Source organism: Penicillium oxalicum, chromosome II, assembly GCF_001723175.1.
Source record: "Penicillium oxalicum strain HP7-1 chromosome II, whole genome shotgun sequence".
NCBI lineage: Eukaryota > Fungi > Ascomycota > Eurotiomycetes > Eurotiales > Aspergillaceae > Penicillium > Penicillium oxalicum.
The window spans coordinates 1,951,468-1,967,232 of NC_064651.1; the positions used below are offsets into that span (position 1 = coordinate 1,951,468).

The following is a 15,765-nucleotide window of genomic DNA, read 5'->3' on the forward strand; positions in this document are numbered from 1 at the left end:
GAATCCTCGTGTTTGGGATGTGTTTCTGCTTCAGGCTTCAGACCTCCCCCAAGCGATGATCTTGATCCATACCGCGTACCACTCTCGAAGAGGGCCGAAACAACTAATCAATCACACGATCACGCAATGGTTTTCTCATTCCTACAAGCCCGTCCGTGGGTATCACCGTTGAGCCAAAATCTCCGCCTCTTGTGAATTATGTTGCGCATAGAGCAAGACACATGCTTCTACAATACTACGTTTCATCTTTTCATCTTTACCCACCTGTACAAATACACACATACACACACACATACACACACACATACACACACTCTCTCTCTCCCTCTCTATCTCGCAGTCTTTTCCGCCCTCTCTCCCGTTGGAAACCTTCCCTCTCCCTGCGGCTGCTCTGACTGGTTCGCGGGCACTCACCCGAACGGGATGGCTTTCGTGGCCGCTCTAATTTTAGCCGCCGGGGGCGGTGGGAGCTTACTCGGCGCCAAACGCACGTCGGTGACAGGCCCATGCTGGTGCACTGGGGCTGCATTGGGGCTTTTTTTTCTTGTTCTTCTCACACAGGTCATGTAGTCTTACAGCACATACTGTACTCTGGATCACAGAATCAAGACTGACTCATTCGCTGGTCCAAGCATGTAAGCATGAGTCCATGCTACACAGCTCTCGTACTGTCGCCGGTATCTGACGCAGAACCGAAAATCATTGAGGACGCCGAATGTGGCCCATGCCGACCCGTCTCTGCGTGCACGGGTCCCCGGTTCACGGGTGGGCAAGAGACTGCGGTTGAGAGAGGTCCACATGGTAATTACAAGACTTTTTCAGTACCGCTGTATGAGAAAGTGGAAACAGGAAACACCAGCTGAGAGCATACGGAATTTTGTCTCTGGTCGACCGGCACAAGCACCGATGGCATGAGTATCAGTATCACGGTGAAATGCACCTGGACATAATAATGTTGGCAACGGACAAAACAGACGGTCTACACTACGAGACTAGATGATCATGTTGAGTCAGGGTCTCGTCCTTTAGTCTGCCTGCAGACAAGGAGGCCAGACCCTTCCACTTGAGCAGATGTTCCAAAGAATCTGAATCACCCAGCCTCTGAATTCATACAAGTGCCAGCACAACCAGTATGGTCGTGTCGAAATGGACCCGAGCTGCCAGACCGGGTGGATTTACTGCGCTTAGGTAATAAAACCAAAAAAACAAAACCAAAAGGGGAAAAAAAAGTCCAGGCACATGTGCCTGGCAACGTGATGGGGCTGAGGCGAACTGCGGGTGGGCTGAATCATCGAAGACCAACTCGACCTGATCCTTTAGGAACCTTCGGAAATGAAGGGAGGACGAAATATCCGAGCTTGGCTTTGACAGAATCTGTGATCTCAGCTAGTCAAAGTCGTTTGTGTAGTATACTTGACCTCATCCACAGCAGCGTTATACACTACATTAATTGGAGTGACACTGGAAGATACTATATTTACCCCTTCTTGTGGAGGTAGAATGCAGAGTCTCCTGCACTCAGTAAAATACTCCTACTCGATAATCACTTGCATATGCATCTTCTCCTTGACTGGGATTGGAGAGAGAGAGAGAGAGAGAGAGAGACGGAAGGGGGGTAAAGGGCGGCGCTCGAATCACATCACTCTGGAAAAGTTCTTTGATCAAGACGCTACAGTGGACCGTGGTTGGTCCTCCATCGATATCTGAAACCACAGGGACGGTCGCCGGAGCTGAAGAGGCGATTGTGAAACACACCCAGCGGGTCCAGCCCCGCACTGGCTGCCACTAGTATTCCCTTGGCACCATCCGAACGGAGCCTATCGCCGTTGACGAACGGCGGGAACCCGGATTTGGAGGGGGAGAAATGTCCAAGCGTCTTTTATTGGAAGATTATCTCTATTCAGTTCATGATCCAGCATGCTGTAGCGCGACCCGGTCATCACGACTCTCGACCTGTCCTACAACGATTGTGTGCTCCAATTAGCGCGCACTCTTTAAATGCCCGTCGCCTACATGTAAGCTATTCGTTCTTCTCTCAAAGTGGGAATCCGTCCCCTCTGCCTCATCGCCATAACCCAATTAGCAACCTCATAGGACCCTAATTTTCCATTCGTAAGGACAATGATCGCCGTTCTTGCATCCACTCAGGACCAAGCAAAGGACTGAAAAGTACTGTAGGTTACTATGCGGAGCTATGATTTACGCTTTCAACTTTTCAGATGTGAAGCGGTGATGACTCTCGAAATCCGAGTGGATGACCAGGCGCTCCAATCTCCATCGGATCTACCAGGTATAGAACAGGTCAGTGACAATCCACCCAAGATCTACAGTCTCTGAAATCTGGCTTCGTAAGCCTGGCGGAGGCTCAATTTATCCTGAAGCAAACGAGATACGACTACCCACCTGGCCAGTGGTATGTGCCCTTAGCAAATCCTGCCGCCTGGAAAACAACCTCACGTGGCGAGGGCGATGATCGTCATCTCCAAAGCCAGATGATGATCCTGTGAGAAGTGATACCTACGAACGTTACTTTAAAACTCAGCCCCAATTGATCACCGACACAAATTAGACCTAGAATAGACATTCAATGTTGACCATAACGCAAGGGGAGATGCAGAGAGACAGGATCCCAGACGACGGCCACCTTCTGGAAGACACCAGCGACAGGGTGCCCAAAATCCCATCCATTGATCACCTCCCACATTCATCAGCAGCACAAGATAATTAATTATAGACTGAATTTATTCCCAGATGGCACTTGCAAGATTTCCTTTTTCAGAAGGGAAGCTCATACTCCTAGGCGGCTCGTTTCACATTAATTGATCACTGGGCTCCTCCTGCCTTGATGGCATCGGCCTCTGCCCGTCGGGAGGGGGTGCTAGGCGAGATTATCAATGACTGAAAACAATAGTCTCGTTCACTACCATGGCCTATAAGCTCTCAATAGCGTGGTCTCCATGTGCCTAGTACTGTCGGACAACTATGGCTTCCCAGAACCGAGGCTCTCTAAATCAGGTCCGTGCAAGTCTCCATGAGACGCTCGCATCCCGACATCCACCCGTCAACCAATAAAAGGCCGCCATTCATATGAAGCACACGAGAGCCTGGAGGGCGTCCATAATAAAAGGTGCGGCTCGTGCTGACTCGTGGTGTGTCTATGAGTTTCAGCTTGGGTAATGACGCGTTTGCGTATCCTTGGTTTCAGCTCTGGCTCTTCTACCAATATACCTTAGACCAAGCTTCCATTCGTACGGCCTTGTTCTGGCAACACATGGCTGATTGATGCATCGGCAGTAAAGTGAAGTCTTCTGATCAGGTTGAAGCTAGAGTCCGTCAGCCTCTTGAAGGACTAGTCAGCTGCATGTGTGGTCTCTCATCTCTACTCGCATGGCCGTTCAATCTCCACCAGGTTCCAGGAAAACAAAGTATAATCTTCAATTATGTGATCGTTTGTCAGACTTGATGTCTCGTCGGCGGCAGTCTGAATCCATCGGTCCAGGTTGATTTCCTCAATCACCTGTCGAGGCCTGACACAACCACAAGCACGGAGTACTCTACTCTCTAGCAAAAACAGCTGACGACTTGACACACTACGGGCTCAAAGAAACCGTTCTCCCGCCAATCCCAGTGAAAATAGTGGATATCCACCATCTTAATTGAAGTGGCCTCCGAACCGTCTAACTGAGAGTTGTGGGGTTTCATCCATATCACCATGTGTGTCAGGCAGGTCTGAGCTTGCCGAGCCATGATTCCAAACTCCAAGCTCCACGCCTGTGACAGTTGACCGTTCCGAAGCAAGTCAGGGCACAGTTGTTGATATTGTTTTGCTTTCGTTCACACGGATTCATGAACTGAGCTTAGGATGCGTGTCTGCACACGTTCTCGCTCATCTTGCCTTTGGGGACATCAAGCAGATGCTTAGAGCTCCAAGATTTAGAGCTAAAGCTCTACAGCGAACGGTTCTCCGATTGTTCGTTTTGCAAGTGTGATGTGAAGTCGGGACTAGGGTATTTCGAGGTTGAGAGTCCTCGCCAAATAGCCTTGTTGACGGGAGTCGACCAGATCATAGAGAGTACTCTTGACCATTGACTATGAGAGGTGGACATGTTCACCAGATACGAGTTTTCATTTGTCTGAATTTGGACTCGGGCAATTGGAATCTCTCTCTCTCTCTCTCTCTTTCGCAACTAACCCACGAACTGATTCCTTTCGAGGCTTTTTTTCCCTCATCAAGTCTGACCCAGTGCATGTGGGCACCTGAATCATGTTGACCATGGTCCACTGCAAAAACCCGCTCACTGGTCAACTGTCGGCAAAAATCCACCGTCTCTTATGAAAATGTCATCTGTTTTTGGTACGCTGGACGTTTGATTTCACATGAAGCATTGTCTTTCTGCAGAATCCAAGGCGCAGGCGCAATGTCCTGTATTCCAGACATGGATTCGACCATGCAAAGGGGAAAAAAGAAACCAAAATTCTTCAATCAAGCAAGAAAGCCTGGGCTCCGCTGAGGAACGCAACTGACACGTGTTTCGATAGTGGAACTGAAACCTCACGGCGGATCAATCGAGCCCCAAGTGCCTGTCCCGAATCCATGCGGGAACCATGGTTGATCTGGATGGTCTCCATTGATGTCTGGCCCGGCATCATATTGTTGGTCCCAGCTCACGAGAGACATCGCCCTAGTGGATTTTTCTTCGTCTTGATCGAGATGAAAAATTTTTCTCTTTCACACAATCTTTAAAATCTCTGGTCAAGAGAAGACCATGTGAGTGTCTATGTCTGCCGGGAAGTGTGTGGGTAGTGGGTACTATTTTGGTCTTGAAAATGATCTGTGTGGACTGTGCATGGATAAGAGTAAACAACTATTGTAGATTCACGAGCAGACTTCTACGGCTGAGAAACGTTCTCACACATCTTCTGTCTCATCGCTCCTCGAATTGAAACTGCCTACACCAGCCTCAACTGACGCGGTGTGTCGCATCCCGTTCATGTGAACACCCATCTCATGTGTCCGGATGTATGATGAGAGTCGACCGATTTTGAATTCGCCCCAAGTCTCTTCCATCTCTCTCTCGTCCTTGGAAGATTCTTTTGTGTTGGGGCACAACCAACCAAATACTTCTATTTGCATTCTGGATGATGCCCACGATTTGGTACATCACTCGGTACTAGCCCGTTGCTTGTCCCTCGAGAGAAGTCACTCCTACCAGGTGCTGTATTTTGCGATTGACGGAGTGTGCATACTATGACCTTGATAACCTTCCATAAAAGTAAAAATTCAATCTCAACATGTATGGAAAGAGTCCCAGTTGTCGATTTGGCTTCGGAATGGCTCATTGTCCAAGTTGACCAGCTGACCAGTCGACTGGGAGAGCTCGGCCGGCCTCTTTCCAGCCCCGACTGACCCGGATGGTTCAACACGCAAAGAGAGAACGATTCAATTAGAGTCAACATTCAATTTCTGGTACGGCACCTTCATTTGTTCGATCCTGGCAATCCAGGAGAGCTACCGGATCTCTCTCCAAAAAAAAAGAAAAAAAGAATATCCGACGAGTCGTTCAACATCCGCCCCTGTACCTAGTAGGAACAAGTAAGAATTGAATCCAGTCCCAGCATGGCCGTACCCAAGGTTTCTTGAACGTGCAATGAAACTACGTATTTGGAGGTTCGCTCCACCTGCTCTGGTTCTTTTGGTCCGTTTGACCTCCACTCTGCAATTGGATTGAATCTGTATCTCGCAGCTGCAGGATGAAAGCACCATGATCAAACCATCCGATCTTCGGCTGCTGTCCTCGTGGACACCAGTCGGGTACAAAGTGTCCGAACTGTCCGCTGCATCCCAGCCTTTTCTCTTCCCCTCCATCTTGCAGCTCCTGTGGTCTCGAGAGAATCAGCGGTGACTGGCAACACTGGGCTGCTCTGCCTCCCTACACTTCTCTCCGTCAATTCCAGAGAAAGAAATTGTCAAGAAAGAACAGAGAGAAAGACACATCAACGGGTTGAATGGTCAAACGCCCCTCTGGATTCGTGGCTGGACGGGTTGCAAAGAGGTGAGTTCTTCCACCTCACATCGTCATGACCCTGGGGCCTCCTCCAAACCGCACCAGTGCCCACTACCCAGTGTTCAAGACGCGACCACCGGCGTCATCTCCACCGAGTCCACCTTGTCCAGTGTCCACGGCTAATCAATAGACCAGCCTCATCCGCTCAGCTCACGCCTCACGGCCGCGGCCAAAACTCAGCTTCTCCGTCTGTTCAGGGCCCGGACCAAGAGTCGCAGACCCACCCACGCCGCTGGTCGTGAAACGCCCGCTCTCGACCCTCTCGACCCTGTCGAAACGGTGCTTTCGAAACGATCCTCTTGCTCCTCCTCACGGTCGCACCAGTCCCGACGGTCCGTTCCAAGCTTGGTGGTCCCCAGCCTCCATTACACAACGCTCGCGCCTGCTCTCGCCTTGATTGAAACGTCCAAAGACACCATCTTCGGTGCGAGAGCGCAATCCTCCGTTGTCCACGACCATCCCCATCGTTTGCTCAGCTCCCAATGCCGGGCACCCTCAGGACCACACCCCTCTCGAATCGGTGCCGCGCCCTGACGTGAAGAGGACTCTGCCATTGAGCATGGTCTCTTGTGAAACAAAGACTCGAACCGGCGATCATGATCGCGGTGTAAACGGTGCTTATCGATTGGGCTCCAGCAAGGCCATCTCCGACGACATCGTCACAAACAGCAACAATAACAACAACACCTTCACCACCATCCACAATCATCCTTCAAACATGGATGACGCCCGTCCCAAAAATGAAGACGTCTTTCTCAATATCGCCCGATCGGATTCCAACCGTCGCGACTCGTTGGGTCGTGCAGATTTCAGACGCGTGAGTGACTTTCTTTTCCCGGGCGACAACGAGAGAGGAGTGGCGGTTCCGACAAGGGGAAAGTCATCGCCAAAGCAGATGTGCGATGAATATCGCTCTGCGATACTGAGAATACAATGTGGCATTGCTAACAAAGCAGGTGAGACAAAGCAGTCGCGACTAGGGTATCCTCCGGCCAGCCTCCGGTCGCCAGCCTCGCATACCGAACCTGAACACCACACCCCTTCGCCCGACCAACGCTTCAGCAACCCAGAGAGCCCCTTGCGTGCCCAGAAAGCCTCACCCACCCTTCTGTCATCGTCGCATAGTCATTCCGTCTCCGCCTCGGCCGTCACCTCCGCTCACCCTCTTCTTGATGATCCCGCGCGCTTTCGCTATTCCGGCCTTTCCAGTTCGCGATCGGTCATTGGCGTACCGCGCAGTCGACTCAGCCGAGCGAGTCCAGAAACCTCCCCGCGTTCACCACCCACTAGGGGTGAGCGACGGTCATCGATTCACGAGCAACGGCCGAGACGATCGACTCTGTCTACGAGCCGAAGTGGCCGTCTACCGTCCTCGTCGGAACCCACTGAACGGGGACAAGAAGCCACGGACAAAGCGCGCGATGGAACGGAATCAACCTTATCCACCAATGCGCCGTCGACCGTCTGGGACGAACTGGACGATTTGAAATCCCGAATCCGCAAACTGGAGCTGACGGGCAAATTGCCCCCATCGTCGCATGAAGCAATCACGGGTGCCTCCCAGGAACGACCACGCACCGCCGCGACAACGGTGACCGTCTTGTCGAATTCGCCGAGACACCATCGCAAGGCCAGCTCGCCCTCCGCCGACAATGAATCTCCGGCGCAAAACCCGGTCCATCCACTCTTGCAATCAGCCATGACGAAGGCTCAAGAAGTGCTCTCCCCCGAAGTGTATACCGCGCTGGAGGCCACGATCAAGGATGCTTTGGCCTTGTCCACCATGCTGGGCGTCAATGCAGCCCCCTCCGGCACGGTCTCCGTGGTGAACGGAGGCGGAGGTGGATACATTTCGCCCGAGAGACTTGCTCGTCGCAAAGCCGACAGTGTCTGTCGCAGCCTGACGGAACTGTGCCTGGCCCTGACGGATAAGCAATTGCGAAGAAATCGGTCGGCGTCGACCAGTCGAGTGCTCGAAGCACAGCCACCGCGGGCAAGCGGCGGCGAGACTGAGTCGTTGGCGGCAGGCCCCTCCCATCAGCGGACGGCTGCCGTGGAGGGCGTGGCTCTGGAGCGGCATCCGAGTACGAGCAGCCGCATCACTAGTCGATTAGAAGCCCGTCGGCTGTCCCTCATCAGCACGGCCACTCCGGCAGCGAGCGACAATAGATCGCTCCAATCGCCCAGCGTAGCCCCGCCGCCGAGTCGACTTCATCGCTTGTCTGCATCCATCCGCAGTCGCAGGCTAGCGCAGGATGACGAGTCCCCAGAGATGACCAGCCCGCTCAATCGGTCCCTGGCCAGAGCTGTGACCGAGGTAGAGACACCCATTTCGGCCCAACCCACACCAGCTCAGCCACGACTCTCTCTGGGACGCTCCCTATCGCGATCGGTGCCAGCTGCCGCACAACAAGACCAGCGAGAGCAGGGAGTGGGCATTTCACCGCGTACCTCGCAGTATCAACATCTACCCTCTGGAACTGCGGCGTCCCCACAAGCTCAGCCTCAAACACCGACTCCTTCATCTCATTCGAACATCTCCTATCGCCGTAGCTTCATCGCAACGCCTGCTCAGTCCCCCGCGGTTCCACGCTCGAATATTCAGGCAGGATCTCGCCGGTACGGTCTGTCGTCTGGTCAACCCAATGCCACATCGGGCTCGGTGGTCGAAGGGCCCACTCGATTCAACCCACAAGACGTCCCTCGCAGCCGGATCAGTGTACCTGCCGCCAAAATTGCCGCGAACTACACCCCTACTACACAGCCACGTCTTCGCACGAATAGCCTGGACACACGACGTTTTGGGCTCCGACGCCGCTCGGCCGTGACGCCGGACGAATCCTTCAATATGGATGACAGTATCGACTAAGGCAATGTTGGCAGCAGCAATCTTGCCTCTACGTCCTTGTCATGCCAGGCACTTTTTCTGCGCCGAGGGTCAACGCTATCAACAAGGTGATGCGCTTGCCCTCGGCAATTATTCTGTTTCAATCATTTCCCTCCATAACGCGTCCTCGATATTGCATGAACATGAAGCGTCCCCGCATTGACTTTTTAATGGGATTTTTGTCCCATCCAGCGTTCCTCTCTCGAGTCTTCTAGATTCACATGCATGCATTTTTTCCGTTGCACCTGGAGTTTTTCTATGTTCTGTTTCTCTTTGTTTCTTTTCAGCATCACCCTTTTCTTTTCTCAATCACCCTTCTCTACTTTGTCACGACTCCAATCACCATTCCCCTCTGGGTGTTTCATTTGTGCATTTCACCTTGTCGTGTCCAAACCATCTTGTTCTCATGCACTGTCACCAATGAACAGCTCTTGTCGGTGTCGCTCGATCAGTATGGCAGACGCGACATGCGTCTCCTTTCATCTCTGTGCATACCAGTCGAAAGACAGCTCATACAGACACACGTTCAAGAGGTCCCTTTTTCCATTCTCTTCTGGCTTTCCCAAGGAGCCAATTTATGCATCCCACCACTCCCTCTTCATACTTCTCGCGTTCCTTCCCACCTCACTTCCCCATCCACAAACATACTGCGTCATGCAAAGGAGTAAAAGTCATGTCAGGAACAACCCAGATCCATCAGCTCTCCCGATTTCGTTCATCTGGCTTCATCCCATCAGCGGACTACCCTTCTTATCCTTTTCTTCTTCTTCTTCTTCTTCTTCTTCTTCTTCTTCTTCTTCTTCTTCTTCTTCTTCTTCTTCTTCTTCTTCTTCTTCTTCTTCTTCCTCTTCTTCTTCCTCTTCTTCTTCCTCTTCTTCTTCCTCCACTTCTTCCTCTCTGAACTACCTTGTACAACTTTCTTTCTTTTTTCGGGGGTTAGGCTATTGATTTCTCCGTCTTTCAAAGATGGCTTGTTCATTCCTTTGTTTTTTTTCGCCTTCCGCTGTGTCTTGTCTCCTTCCTTTGCTAATATGGAACGAATCTGATTGACGAATTGAATGATCTTTGGATTTCCAAGATTTGTGGTAATGCCTGCATAGCATATCATATCATGTTGTTTCGGTGTTTGTTTACATTGGCGCTTCTTCAAACGATTGACAAGTATTTTGCAAGATCCAAGTCAAGAGCTTCTCTCTTTAGTACGACTGGGTTAGAAAGATCTTACAGTATATATCGTCGGCAATGTACCTAGATCCCTAGATCCCTAGCATTGTTACCTACGTGAATGCCACCACCGGATTTGAGTTTCGAGTCAAGAATACCCGGGCTTCGTGATTCTAGAGGGGAAAATGGAAACGTCGCGGAAGTTGTGCCGAAATTTAAAAAAGCGGATTTCTTTGGTATTTAGTGTACTCGGGCCTTGCCACGCAGATGCCAGGGACACCGGGATAACTAGATAGCCTTGTGAAAAGGAAGAGGATGCGTGGAGAAGAGTAATAAGAGGAAATCGAGTGACGGAAATCAGGATAGCTGGGGGAGAGGGGGACGGGGAGGAGACGCGAGTTTTAATTTTAGAGTATGAGAGGCGCAAATTGGAGTGAAAGGTGGAGGAGACGCATGATACAGAGATTCGCAGGGGGGCTTGAGGTAACGAGGTAATGGTGGTTGAGCTTTGTGAAAAAACACAAGTGTAGCCAGGAGGACAAGCAGCAGGTCGATGGCAGACTCTTCTCCTGATTGCACATGTTGGCGGAGAATGCGGGTTTGAGGGAGCAAGAGGATGCGAATGAATATGTAGGGATAGAAGAAATTGTGACCACTAGCGGAGAAGGCGTTGCAGTGTTGACCGACTTCTCATATGCACGAAGCAAGCTCTGCTAAAAGGTAATCCGCAAGCGCGAATTACCACTGACGTAACGGGGGAAACTCAGTTGTCAGTTCGGAAGGGGAAACAAGTGTGTCAAACGCGTATTCAACCGCCCATAATGACCAGGCCAACCTTCGTATGATCGGCGCATCGCGGAGAGACGGATCGAATGGCCAACTCCGAAATCAACAATAAAAGAAGCAATCGCTCACTCCAAAGAGGGTCAGAGCAAGACACCGGGCACACACGAGAACATCAAAAGGGGGGTAACGTGGAGAAACACAAAAGCGAAGAAACTGTCAAGGAGGAAGAGATGATGAAAGAGGGGATCTGAGGGGGGGGGGAAGGAAGAATGGCGGAAAAGAGACGAAGGCACAGAAGGGAAAAAACGGAAGAAAGCTCGCTTGCACGAGACCGCCGCAGATCATGACCGACGGCCTCAAATCATAAGGTCTGTGGGAGAAAAATACGAAGAGGACCGTGCAAGCGGTCCCGGATCGACTCTCCGCCGAGGCCAGCAAATGATGGTGCAAAAAAAAAACATCTACTCCTGGGGCAGCTGGCTGCGACGAGTCTTCTCTGCTTCCAGGTTCTCATACAGCAGATACAAAGCCTTCTCGTTAGCAGAGGCGCTGCCCATGATTGTGAACATGCGCTCGCCAGTGTCGTCATGAGGAGCCTTGGCAATCGAGATGCGGGCTCCAGAGCTCCGGCGGATCTCGGTGATTTTGCTGCCCGCGCGACCGATGATGCAACCGACCATATCAGCAGGAATGCTGATGTTTTGAGTCTGGATCTCATCACCATCCTCCGTCACCAAGGGGAACCCACGAGTTCCGGCGTCGGAGTTGGAGCGGCGGCTGTAACCACTGTTGTCACTGAAGTCGGCCCCATTGCCTGTGCGGTTGTATTGGCGGCTGTTATAGCCGTTGCCAGAAGGCACAGCGGCAGGGGCCTGAGGACCGGGCTGGGCGCCACCGAGAGATGCGCGAACGGCAGGATTATAGAGAACAGTGCCTGTGCCGCGCTGCCAGTCATCGATCAAGCACTTGCCGATTTCCCAGACAGCCTTCTCGATTCCTTCGGGGGTGCCTTGCACCTCAACAATCCGCTCGGTAGACTGAGGAAGCATCTCCTTCTGGGCGACCATGCGAACGCCAGACGCGTCCTGGATGTGCTTGATCTTCAGACCCTGGCGCCCAATGATGGTACCCATCTGGTTGTGAGAGATGAGCAGGCGCACAGCTTGAGGGAAGTTAGCATTGCAATAGAATCGCGGCCGCGCGTAAGAATGGAATCCTGAGTAGTGGGGGTAGTGTCCTGGATAGTGCCCGGGGTAATGTCCTGGGTAGTACAGATACTGTCTGGGAGGGGCCAATGTAGCCTTCTGGTAGGGAAGACGGGCGGGGTCCTTGGGTAGGGTATTGGGATGATGGAACGACTTACGGTGGGTTCCATTGTTGGAGACAACGCCGCCCATGCCCATCTGGGGGGCGCCCTCGAGCAGACCCTTTGCGACAATAGCATAGGCACGAGCAGTACCTTGGAGAGGACCAGTGACGGTGAGAACCCTGTCATGGACTCCAGGCACGACCTTGCTCACACCGGCCTTGACACCAGTCTCATCGCGCAGATCAGCGACATTCTTGCCAGCCTTGCCGATGATGACACCAGCTTCCTTGGACGAGACGATGGCACGCAGAGTCAGCATGGACTGCGCGTACTCTTCCTCGGTCTTGGGGGTGGCATCCATGGGCTCCTGCTCGCCAGTCTCGGCGTAGGCGTCGTTCATGGGCTCATCAACAGGGACGGGGGCTTGGTGAACTTCGGTAGCCTCCATTGTGATAGAGAGGGTGGTTGCTTTTGAGAAAAAGAAGGGGCCTTGATGGTTCAAAAACGGGTTGGGAGGCGGGAAGAGAAGCGCAAGTGGTTTGGCTCACGGTCGCGGCGAGATGGACGGCGGGGAATTTGACTGGACAACGACGAGATTAGTTCTCGAGTTCAGCAATCGCGTCGCGCGTGTGTTGGGGGGGGGGAGAGGTCATTGTTTTTTGATCCAAATTTTTTGGTGGAACAATCACAACATGGATTGAGGCATGAGAGTGGATTGCGCGAGATCGCAGTCTCCATGTAGAGGGGATGCTTACCGAAGAGTGTGTCTGATGGATGTGGAGAAATTGACGTGGGTGAAGAGGGGAAAGTGACGAGGGGTCGCACCGAGTGAAGGGGGTTGTGGAGAAGAGGAAGAAGGAAAAAGAGAAGGTTGGAGGAGGAGTGAGTAGGAGGGAAGACGGAACGAGACACGGGGAAAAGGGGATGAGGAGATGAGGTGAGGTGACGTGAGGTGAGGTGAGGTGGATGAAAGGTGGATGGAGATGCTGTGGAAGAGTGGGAAGGGATTGCTGGTGGACTGAGGCGGAGAGTCACCAGTTGTTCCGCCCGCGTGCGCACTCTGGTGAGGGTCGCCGGTTCTCGTCTGGTTACACTGGCACCGATTGGGGGAGCTCTCTCTTGGGTGCTGCTGGACGTGCACAATTGGAGATGAGACGTGGAAAGAAGAAGAAGAGAGTTCAGTTGGACTGTGCTATAGAAGTTCTTATATAGTGTTCACATTTCATCGATGATATCGCTCAATGTGGTTTTGTTCATCACCGGGACAGATGGTTTTGGACTGGAATACTGCCGGTGGCTTCCAGATGTCTACTATTCCAAATGGCAACGCCTGAACCTATTGATCCGCAACAAACACGACCTTCTGCACCTTCATAGCATTGAACAGCTCGTAAGCTTCAACGGCCTGCGAGAGAGGCATGACCTTTTCGGTCATGAATCTGAGGAAAAGGGGGGGGAAAGTTAACCTTGCAATTTGGAAACGCGGGAGAGAAAGATCATAGTGATACAGATTCAGCAGTCACTGTCACTTACCCAAGCTTATGCTGGTTCTTCTTCAGCACCTCCAAGGCCTTGTCTGAGACGGAGCGGACGGGACAACGGCCCATCTGCACCGTGAGGTTCTTATTGTACGCATCGGCACCATTCCAAGGGATCTACAAGGAGCAATTGGATTAGCAATGCAATGTAATCACAGAGACTTGGATAGTAGCCCGTAATTGAGTCAGAGCACTCACCTCTGCATTGTGCACTCCCACGCTGCTAATGACACCCCATGGCCGCACCAAATCATATGCGGTGCGGAGTGCTGGACTCAAGCCCACGACCTCAATCACAGCATCGGCGCCGCGACCGTCGGTCAGCTCCAGGACTCGTTTGTCAAGCCCTGCCCGATCAGTCATGAAATTCCATGGCTCCGCACCAAGGGACTTGGCCAGCTCCAATCTGGAGGGGACGGAGTCGATGGCGAGCACGTGCTTCGGCTTGTACTCGAGCGCGTTGATCAGAGCACAGAGACCGACGGGCCCACAGCCGATGACCACCACAGTCTGCTCTGCGATCTGCTCAGGGGTGCTGTTCTTGAATGCATTGGATGCTGCAAAATAGCCGGTGGGGAAAATGTCTCCCATGAGGACAAGATACTTCTCGTCGACTCCCTCCGGAGCCTTGATCACGGTACCCTCGGCATCAGGGACACGAACCTACACGATTGTCAGATGGGGCACTTAGGACTTTCTTAGACTCTCAAAGAGTCCCGAGTATACCACAACGCACATATTCAGCTTGACCACCGCCTAGCTTCTCACAGCCAAAGAGAGTGCTCCTTTCGCAGCGCGAAGAGTAACCTTGCTTGCAGTAGAAGCACTTGCCACTGCTAGAATGTAAGTCAAAGAACCACTTGAGAAAGTCGAAAGCGGAACACTTTCAGTGGGTAAAGAAACCACGCACCAAGAGGTAGTGAAGGCGCTAACCACCCGGTCCCCCTTCACCAAGGTTCTCACAGCGGAACCGACTTCAACGACTTCACCCATAAACTCATGACCCATGATGGTACCCTCGGGGGTGGGCTCAATGCCACGGTAGTTGTGCAGATCACTGGTTCATCCATATCAGCCATCTCCCGAGGACGCACGCTTGATGGTTAGTGATAACTCGCGGGATACTGGAAGAAGACTCACCTTCCGCACAGCGCCGTGTACCCCACCTTGACAACGATGTCCTCGGGGTCCTGAACGTGAGGAACCGGGCGCTGTTCGACCGCAACCTTGTATGGCTCCTTGAAGACCACCGCCTGCATAGTACCAGTGCTTGCCATGGTGATTTCTGTTCTTACTCTGACAGAGTCGGGTGTAATTGTCTCGTGAACGGTATGAGTGGCTTGTCAGTTCACCCAGACAACTTGTGGGTTCCGGCATCGGCACGAGAAATCCGTCGGTTGCAGGCTGGTGGGTCTAAGAACCAATATTTGCAGTCTGGCATGACCATGATGGATCCTGATGTCTGAGATCATCGTCTATAACAGTGTTGAATCAGAGAAAAGTAGCTTTGACTACGAACTAGCTAGTCGGTAGGTGTGGATCAATAGGGCTTAGTGCCTGTTAGGCAATTCTGGGTTGATAGTAATTTGCAGACAAACCTACATTAAGAACGCCGTGCCCGCAGCTTTACGTCAATAGATACATGATCACGCTTTTTTAATTTCTCTGCACATTTAGAGGTGGTACCTCCAATCATATGCCCCAAGTTCAAACGCTTGTATTGTAAAGACCGCAGACTCAACGAAAACCCAAATCGATACCTAGCGCTCCAAATGAGACATTTAAGATAGCTTTCCTGCAGTTTGACCCGGCGAAACGAAATGAATACCAACTAGAACTGAGGGCTGCACAACAGTAATATGAGCGCACCGGATTCAAGTCGCGGCTGAACGTTGGTTGGTATTTGAACACAAGAGAAGAGGCAAACAGACAATGTGAATCACCGCTGACGAGTGGAATAGGAGAAAGATGGAGGAAATAGCCCGAAAATGATGAGAACGTAGGCTCAATCCTGGG

General features: G+C 52.0%; 4 protein-coding genes across 4 annotated transcripts; 1 reads left to right on the forward strand and 3 right to left on the reverse strand.

Annotated features, from left to right (window-relative positions):
• Window positions 1–3,561: 3,561 nt before the first annotated feature.
• POX_b02574 (uncharacterized protein) lies at window positions 3,562–3,747 on the reverse strand (the record flags this gene model as incomplete). The annotated part of the gene is made up of 1 exon (XM_050111487.1): window positions 3,562–3,747. The coding sequence occupies one exon, from the start codon at window positions 3,745–3,747 to the stop codon at window positions 3,562–3,564; it is 186 nt and encodes a 61-aa protein (XP_049971833.1).
• A 2,331-nt stretch (window positions 3,748–6,078) lies between these two features.
• POX_b02575 (uncharacterized protein) lies at window positions 6,079–8,934 on the forward strand (the record flags this gene model as incomplete). Its single annotated transcript, XM_050111488.1, has 3 exons — window positions 6,079–6,160; window positions 6,196–6,489; window positions 6,542–8,934. The coding sequence occupies 3 exons, from the start codon at window positions 6,079–6,081 to the stop codon at window positions 8,932–8,934; spliced, it is 2,769 nt and encodes a 922-aa protein (XP_049971834.1).
• A 2,429-nt stretch (window positions 8,935–11,363) lies between these two features.
• Window positions 11,364–12,659, reverse strand: POX_b02576 (RNA-binding protein rnc1; the record flags this gene model as incomplete). Its single annotated transcript, XM_050111489.1, has 1 exon — window positions 11,364–12,659. One exon carries the CDS (start codon window positions 12,657–12,659, stop codon window positions 11,364–11,366), a length of 1,296 nt encoding a protein of 431 aa, XP_049971835.1.
• Window positions 12,660–13,547: 888 nt separating this feature from the next.
• POX_b02577 (uncharacterized protein) lies at window positions 13,548–15,026 on the reverse strand (the record flags this gene model as incomplete). The annotated part of the gene is made up of 6 exons (XM_050111490.1): window positions 13,548–13,650; window positions 13,745–13,866; window positions 13,948–14,412; window positions 14,486–14,585; window positions 14,660–14,806; window positions 14,890–15,026. 6 exons carry the CDS (start codon window positions 15,024–15,026, stop codon window positions 13,548–13,550), a joined length of 1,074 nt encoding a protein of 357 aa, XP_049971836.1.
• Window positions 15,027–15,765: the final 739 nt, after the last annotated feature.